Source organism: Chrysochloris asiatica, unplaced genomic scaffold (genome assembly GCF_000296735.1).
Source record: "Chrysochloris asiatica unplaced genomic scaffold, ChrAsi1.0 scaffold00490, whole genome shotgun sequence".
NCBI classification, from domain to species: Eukaryota; Metazoa; Chordata; class Mammalia; order Afrosoricida; family Chrysochloridae; genus Chrysochloris; species Chrysochloris asiatica.
Genome location: NW_006409008.1, coordinates 682,708 through 691,977, shown reverse-complemented (window position 1 = coordinate 691,977; position 9,270 = coordinate 682,708). Strand labels below are relative to the sequence as shown.

General features: G+C 37.0%; 1 protein-coding gene across 1 annotated transcript in view; it reads right to left on the bottom strand.

Annotated features, from left to right (window-relative positions):
* Positions 1–9,270, bottom strand: part of PLSCR5 (phospholipid scramblase family, member 5) — a 57,562-nt gene that overhangs the window by 22,759 nt on the left and 25,533 nt on the right. The window contains exons 3-4 of the mRNA XM_006877366.1: positions 5,976–6,018; positions 3,473–3,693 (exon numbers count right to left, since the gene is read on the bottom strand). Of these exons, the coding sequence (XP_006877428.1) occupies positions 3,473–3,693; positions 5,976–6,018 (264 nt within the window). The remainder of the gene's footprint in view (positions 1–3,472; positions 3,694–5,975; positions 6,019–9,270) is intronic.

Sequence of the window (9,270 nt, the reverse complement as noted above, 5' to 3'; positions counted from 1 at the left end):
ATTTGCCTAATGCAATACGTCGTCTGATCTCTTGACTGCTGCTTCCGTGAGTGTTGATAGTTGATCCAAGAAGAATGAAGTCCTTGACAACTTCAATCTAATTATAAGTATTCATATATATATTTGTTGTACTGGTGTGGCACTGTGGGTTAATGCATTGAACTGCAAGGTCAGTGTAAACCAAAAGGTCTGTGTTTCAAGATCACCAGTTGCGCCTTGGAAATCCTAAAACACAGTCGCCATGAGTCGGAACTCAACATATATTTTTTTTCTCCTCAAATGGTCAACTTGCAGTTTCAGTTAAAATCAAATAGTTCTTGCAGATTTATAGTTATTAAACACTAATTTGATAGCTTATTTCCTTCCTCCAAAGTGTTAAAAATTGCAGTTATTTTTTTCAATGTTAATGTCTGACTTTTAATATTCTAAATAATTTGCTAGTATTTAGAATTGTTGTATCCTAAAAAACAAATCTGGGTTAGGTGCAAATAGTGAACACTGTTTACTTGTTTGCTTTTAAAACAAATCAGTGCTCTATCATCTGATATCATGCTTTTGTTGCTAAGTTCATAGTCTATATGCATGTCTGTAGTGTTCTTAGGCAGACAAAATTGGTGTCAATTAGATTGTTTAGAATTATACAGCTCTATGATTGCTATAATCACTTTTAATGCATTTAGTTAGTGTTTTTTTAACTAAATTAAACAAATTATTAATTGGTATTTTATAGTCTTAGTAATAGAAAAGATGCTGGAGATTGCAGGATAGAATTTTGCAAGAACAACTTATTCATTACAAGTAATTGTTTTCAACAACATAAATGGCAACTACACACTGGACATCACTGGGTAGAACACACATGAATAAAACAGGTTACATCAGTGGACAGAATATCATCAGTCAGAACAAGAGCAGAAGCTGACTGAAGAGAGGCCAGCAATTGCTCATATGCAAGTTCATATTGAAACTGAAGAAAATTGAACCAAATATATGAGTCAAAGTACTACTTTGAATACATCCCATCTGAGTTGATAGGCTACCTAAGAATCAATTTGACACTAAGGGCCGAAGACCAGATAAGTTGTATAATTACATAAAAGAGATAAAGAAAGCAAAAGGTTGTTAAAAATATAAGAAAGAAAAAACAAAAATGGGTTTTAGAAGAGACTCAGAATCTTGCTAGTGAACATAGAGTATTTAAAGCAAATGGAAGACATGATGAACAGAAAGATTTCCAAAGTGGACCTAAAGTAGACAAAATAGGGTAATGAAATGTACAGAGAACTGGAGTTAAAAAAAAAAATAAAATAAGAAAAGGCTCAGAATTTATCAAGCTGAGAGATGAAGAAAAAATTCAAGTCTTGAATTGAAATGTTGAAGGATTCTATGGGCAAAAATAAGAGCTATGGTAGCATAGTGGAATCTGAGCTTGGCTGCTAACTACAAGGTCAGTAGTTCAAATCTATCATTCTGTGGGAGAAAGGTGTGTTTTTCTTCTCCCATAAAGATTTATAGCCTCGTAAACCCTATACAGGGATGCTATGAATCAGAACTGACACCGAGGTACACAACCACAACTAACCATGGGCAAAATATTGAATGATGCAGGTAGCATCCAAAGAAAATGGAAGGAATACACAGAGTCACTGTACCAAAATAACTGGCCAGTGTTCCACCATTTCAGGAGGTAGCATATGATCAAGGACCAATGTTATTGAAAGAAGTCCAAACTGCAAAGAAGACACTGACAATAAGCAAGACTCAAGGAATTGATGGAATGCTAATTCAGATGTTTCAACAAACAGATACAATGCTAGCAGCACTTATTCATCTATACCAAGAAATTTGGAAGACAGCTACCTAATCAACCAAACTGAGATACTCATATTTGTGCTAATTCAAAAGAAAGGTTATCCAACAGAATGCAGAAATTATTGAAAAATATGATTAATTACCATATGCAAACAAAGCTTTACTGAAGATTATTTTAAAAAGTCAGCAGTACATCAACAGGGAATTGCCAGAAACTCAAGCTAGATCATGTAATTGTTCTCCTGCAGGACATGTACATAGACCAAGAGGCAGCCAACAAAGCAGATAACTCAGGAAAGTTGTGCATCAGAGTTATACTTTTTTTTTTCCTTTTTTACCATATTTATTCAGTCCTTAGACTGACCAATAATCTGAGAAACTGGCCTATATGAAGAAGAACCTAGCATCAAGATTGTGTATTACCTGCAATACACAGATGACACGATCTCTCTTTCTCAAAGCAAAAAGGACTTAAAATACTTACTGATAAATATCAGTGATTACAACCTTCCATGGATTACATGTCAACATAAAGAAAACAAAAATCCTCCCAACTCGACCAATAAACAACATCATGATAAATGGATAAGATATTGAAGTTGCCAAGATTTTAATTTTCCTGGATCTTACCATGGACACAGCAGTTAAGAAATTAATGTATTGAACTTGGAAAATCTGTTGCAAAAGACCTCTTTAAAGTGGAAAAAGCAAAGATGTCACTTTGAGGACTAATTTATACCTCACCCAAACCATGGTAGCATAGTGGTTACGAATCGGGCTGTGAACCACAAGGTTAGCATTTTGAAACTACCAGCTGTTCCGTGGGAGAAAGATGAGACTTTCTGCTCCCGTAAAGATCTACAGCCTCGGAAACCCTGTACAGGGTCACTATGAGTCAGAACCGACTCCACAGCACACCACCACCACCACCACCAAACCATGGTATTTTCAATTGCCTCCCATGCATGTGAAAGCTGGACAATGAATAAGGAAGAAGAGTTGATGCATTTTAATTATGGAGTTAAAAGTATTGAAAATACCATGCACTGACAAAAGGATAAACAAATCTGTATCTGAAAAAGTACGGCCAGAATGTTACTTAATAGCAAGGATGGTGAGATTTCATTCTGCATGCTTTGGACCTGTTATTAGGAGTAAACAATCCCTGAAGAAGGGCATCATGCTTGGTAGAGGGCCAGAGATAAAGAGGAATTATTTGACTCTGCTATAGCGACCCTGTACAGGGTTTCCAAGGCTGTACAAAACACCTTAGAACAATTTATTATCCTTTCTTACTTCCTGAACTTGACTACAGTTAGAGAAGACAAAGATTTGCTCAGCTGTGGAAGTCATAGACATTAAAATTACATGGCTAATATAGAGATTCAGGAGGATGTGTCTCATTTAGATGATGCATGCATGAGCTGTCTTCATCAATTAGCATCCCGGAAGCCACCATAGTTTGCGGATAGAAAGGTAAAAATTTCAGTGAATCACCAAATCCTCAAGCTGTTCTGATCTTTAAGGAGTGACATGCTAATTCAAACAATTGAAAGGTTAATTGCCCCACAGCTCTAAATGAATGCCATTTAAAGAAATAATTGCTAATCTTTTCAATGTGGAAAAGAAAAAAACAGACTCACAGAGCCAAATGACTCACCTCTTGTAGGTAGCAAGGGCACCAGCAGCTGTTACACCTTAAGGGCCTGTTTACTGTAATCACCTCTCGACCTGAGTTATCTGTGATCCTCAGGGTACAAGAACGCAGTGTGGAACAAAAAGTACGATTGAAGCAGATGCTTTCTTCCACTGCAAAGTAGATTCTTTGTCCCAAGCTGTTTTTAATCTCATATTTGTTGGAGGTCTCAGTGCCAAGTATCACTAATGAAGCAAGACATTTTTGTCAAAATGTTGCCATGAAAATCTTGTGATAAGTAAATGAGATGCTATTACAGAAAACAGCAGAGTTACTGATTCAATATTAAGTTTATGGTATTCACACAAATTTAATTTCTTGTTCTAAATTTTGAGGACTTAGTCATGGAAATCAAAGTAAACGCTGAAAATAAATCAATGCAAAATTAATATATTTTGATCCCAGATTTATGAGATACTTGGAATCATGTAGCACCAGTTTTCTACTAATAAAGAAATACTGTAAAGATGAATCTATTGCTCAGATAATAATTCTACAGTTATTATGTATAGTGATAGCAATTATTTTGTCTAAAATATGAGTTTATATGTTTTTAGATGCATGTTATTATGCTATTTATTATAATTTTGACATATTTTGGGAGTAATATAGACTACTAAGAACAGAAAATACTCAAGTAAACACTCAATTATATGACCAATCCTCAAGCAAATTTGTTTATTGCTAAATAATTTGCCTATTTGGTGACTCACTTATGAAATGATAAAACTAGAAATTTTTTTTGATGGTTTCTTTCTCTCTAGCCTCAACCCTGATTTCCATTTATGAAATTAAGAAAATTTAAATTATTAGAATCCATGGGAATAATCAGATAAATGCCTTTATTCTTCTAAGATTAATGATGATGTTAGAATTTTAATAACAATATTACCAAATACTTGGAGACTTTATGTCTTTAGATGTACCTAAAGCAGACTGTAGGATAAGTACTGAACTGTTAACTGCAAGTCAGCTGTTCACCAAGCTCCTTGAAAATGTTACAAAGGGTTCCTATGAGTTGAAACTGACTCAACAGCACTTAACAAAACCAACAACAAAGTAGACAGTGGTGTAGTAAATTATGTATCTCTTCTAGCTTTGTCTTTGTAACTCCCATCAAACAACTCTTTTCCTGATAGGTCTGGGTAAGAACTGTCATTAAGTGCCATCAAGTCAGTTCCGACTCACAGTGACCCTGCATAGGGTTTCTGAGGAGCAGTTGGTGGGTTTGAACTGCCAACCTTCTGGTTTGCAGTCCAATGCTGTCCCTACAGTGATGGAAAAGATACGGGTGAGTCTGGTGCTGTAGGATAAGCACTCAACAGCAAGGCTGGTTTGAACTAAAAGGTAGGGGTTTCATACATACCAGTTACTCCTCGGAAACCCTAGACATGGTCACTATGAGTCAGAACTGACTCAGTGGCACTTAACAACAATAACAAAGTGAAATTATTCAGTTGTGAATGTTAACAGAGTTAATTGTAACTGTGAAAACTTAGAACTCTAATGTGTTCAAAATGAGCCAACTCAGAAGCAGAAGGGTGATTTTACTATTATCTAAAAAGAAGAACTGGAGCTCTGGTAGCACAGTGGTTACGAATTGGGCTGTGAACCGCAAGGACAGAAGTTCGAAACTACCAACTGCTCTGCAGGAGAACAATAAGGCTTTCTGCTCCCGTAAAGATTTACAGCCTCGGAAACCCTGTACAGGGGCGCTATGGGTTGGAACCGACTCCATGGCACAAAACAACAACAACAACAACAAAGAGCTAGGAGAGGAGTGCATCCTCTGGACCTCAAGATACCTACACACTGAACATCTTTAACCCACGGAGAGAGAGCTGTAAAACTGGAGGAGTGAGGGAGAAACAGCAGCATCAGAATCAAGAACCAAAGCACAAGACAAAGCAGTAGGTATCCTAGTCCATGGGGCAAGTAAATCTATGTGACTTAGGGCAGGAGGTTTGCTTGTAGAGTGGGGTGCCTCCAGACACTGACACTCAGTGCTGACACACTGAGCTAGAGCTGTGTATCTTCAGACTGAAGCTTATAGTGCAGTGGTGTGTCCTGTGGGCATTCATGAGCAGCTGATTAGAACAACTGTGCCACAAACATTTTCTGATCCTGTACTGCAACCAGTTAACTTCCCTAATAAACCTCATAACTATGAATATTGTTTCTGAGTTCTGTGTGGCCACTGCAACAGATTATCAAGCTCAAGTGAATAGTAGAAAGGGTTGTGGGAAGAACGGTTCATGCTTCATATTATTGCATAGACTAATCAGGACTCCAATCATTTTACTTCCAGCTTTAATCTAAAAAGTAAATCTACATCTCTTTGTTTATCGAATCCTATCTTGCACATTTCATTTTTATTCTGTACAAAATATTTGTATTTAAAGAACTTTCTGAAAACTGAACTATTATTTTCAGTAGTTTTAATAAGTGCAGGCTATAATGTACTTACTTCCAAGAAGCTCCACCTGCTGGTGTATAATGATCAGGTCTAACTGTTAAAGGACGACACAGAAAATAGAAAGTATTACAACAGTTCAAAATCTTTGGAGATACCACCTTTTCTACATAGTGCTTATAATTAAGATGATTTTCATGTTTTCTATTAGGAAAATGGTTTAAAATAGCTAGCATTTTTTAAAGTAAAATGCTTTTTATTAAAGAAAAATACTTATGAGAACATGGAAAATCCCAAGTTCAACTTGCCAAAATAGGAATAAGAATTATGGTTAATTCTAAAATGTCTTTGCTAATGGAAAATAATGGCAGATAATGGAACCAATAATACTTTCAGCAGATTTTTAAACAACTCATAAATAGCAATACCTAAGATGTTTTAAAATTCAATTTTATTTTTTAAAGAAATTAAACAAAACAAGAACTATCTGAATTTTTTTTTTGCTTTTCCGCTAATCTTTGACTGACTACTTTCATTAAAGATCAGTGTCTTAGGCTGGTTCTCTAGAGAAGAAAAAACAACAACAGTGAAATGTGTATATAGATAGATAGATCAATAGATAAACCAATATAGAGATTTAGCACAAGGAAATGCCTCAGGCAATTGCAGAGGCTAACCAATAGTCCATGGGTCATGTATCAGACATAAATAACTACAGGGGCTGATGATTACAAGATCAGAAGTTCCCATGGCAGGTTGAGGACTCATGGGCTTCAGAGGCTGTTGAGTCCAGGATATTAGATGGTAGGTGCTTCATAGCCTGCCAAGGCTGATGGATCTCACAAGTGGGAGGTCAGATGATGATGAGCCAGATGAGGATCTGGAACAATTTAGCTTTGCCAGGCCACCCATATACAAATTAGATGCAGGCCATGGCCCCATGGAAACTTCTCTTACAACTGATAGGCTGATCACAACAGATGAGAGCTTGGGGAATGATTACATCATTATAAAACTGCCAAATAATAATAACTGTCAAACTACATCATTACATTACTACCAAACCACTGTGAATCATGGCCCAGCCCAATTGAATGTTGGCCTGCGGACTTAAAACATCAGCAGTTTGAAACTACCAGTCGTTTCATGAGAGAAAGATGAGGCTTTCTGCTCCTGTAAGGATTTACAGACTCTGAAACTCTATACAGTGTTGCTATGAAATGGAACCAACTCCACGGCACACAACCACCACCACTACATATATATATACACACACACACATATATGATGGTGGTAAGTGCTGTTAGTTGCTTCTACCTTATAGTGAGCCTATATAGCATTTCCAAGGAGGAGCTGGTGGGTTTGAACTATCAGACTTGTGGTTCATAGTCCAGTGCTGTTCACAGTCCAGTTCACAGTTCTGGTGTGGCACTGCAGGATAATGTGCTTGACCACAAGTTCAGTTAAAACCCACCAACTGCTCCTTGGAAACCCTATACAGGGTGGCTATGGGTTGGAACTGATTCAATGGCACCTAACAACAACATATATATGTATACACATATAATAAAACAAGGAAGAAATACTCATAATAATTACACTCTTCATTTCTGCAACAAATCATATAACTAGTACTTATAATTACCTTCTTCCACCACCCATCCATATTCTCTTTACCCCACAGCAGGCATCTCAGTTGATTGTGATTCTTTGCCTGGTGGGGAGACTCAAAACTTCCTTCCAGAAGGGTCTAGGCCATTAGTAGTAATGTTGGAATTGGGTTGCTGTAAATTTTCATTGATTTTGATCACAGGGTATGAAATATAGGAGATATCTTGAGGAATCTTTCATACATACTCATTTATATTTTTATTATGCAGTATCAATCTTATTTCTTATTGGTAGTCAGGGTCAATCACACTAGCCAATATGGGAACTCCTTTCTTTTCCCGATGGTTCAGAGGCCTGAGGAGCCCATGGATAGAAAATATTTGAGTAGGAAATGTTTGAGTAAGAATGCCAGGTGGTATTCTTAACTTACAATTCAATGGAATCTGTGTTGTGTCTCCAAGTGGGAGAATTCTTCCTTTGGAACTAAGCCCTCTAGACCCATAGACCATAAGAATACATTTGTGAGTGGGTCACGTGTGGTGTGACTCCTATTCCCACTCTTTGATTCCTCTAACTGTGAATCCTGGCGATAGAAGAAAAAGTACAGTATAGTACAGAGTATATACAATCTCCTAGAGAACATTGCCTCAATGTTGCCACCTAGCTGGTACCATTTTTGTGTCTGTAGAAGTCCATTCCATGATTATATTAAGACAACTTGTTTCAGGATGATGGAGGACATAACAAAGCTGAGTAAATTCCATGAGCATGGTCCCATTACCACACTTCAGTTGTTGTAAAGTGAGTCCTTTAAGCAGAGGCAATTCTGTGTGGGATACCATGAGAGTGGGTAAGGAATGCAGCAAAAGCTAATCACTATCTAGATTAAGTTTTTATCCCCCTAAGAGTGAAACACCACCCTTTTCCTGAAGTATGCAGTCCAAGGTAACCAAGTTACCACTAGCTTGTTGACTGAACATGTCATTAGGGACTTAGTGTTGATCTTTCCTGTAGACAGATGGGAACTTCAGTAGTGACTGGAGCCAGGATGACCTTCATGAGTTGAATTCCATGTTGTTGAGCCCATGTGTGAGGGTGAGTCAAAAATTATCTGCACGCTGCCTGTAGAATTTATTTTAATCAACTTTTAAGAAAAGACAAATACATAATTTTTCAACATAATCTCTTTGCTTTTCAATACACTTTGTCCATTTTTCAACAAGATTTCATATTCCCTTAATAAAAAATGGTTTAGACTGAGCTGTGAGTCACAAGTGCTTCAGAAGTGAATCTTTGTCCTAGAAGGGCTGCTTTCAGAGTACCAAACAGGTGAAAGTCTGATGGAATAAGATCAGGATGCTTTAACACCTCAAAATGACGTTTTTGCAGAGTGACAACAATGTGGGCAGATATACATTATTTTGCAAGATCACAATGCCCTTTTATAGCAGTTCTCTGCATTTAATTTGAACTTTAGACTTCAGCTCTTCAGTGAACATCTCAATGGAACAAAAACTATTAATTGTTGAACCTTTTACTTGACAGTGTTCCAGTACTGGCCCCTTGAGAATCCCAGAAAACTATAAGAATCAATTTTCCAGCCAATGGCTGACTTTTGAACTTTTTCAAGTCCATGAGAGCCAAAATATGACCTTGATTATATCCCACCTGAATTTAGAGATCATCTGAAGAACAGATTGGATACACTAAACACTGAAAACCAGAAGAGTTGTGGGAT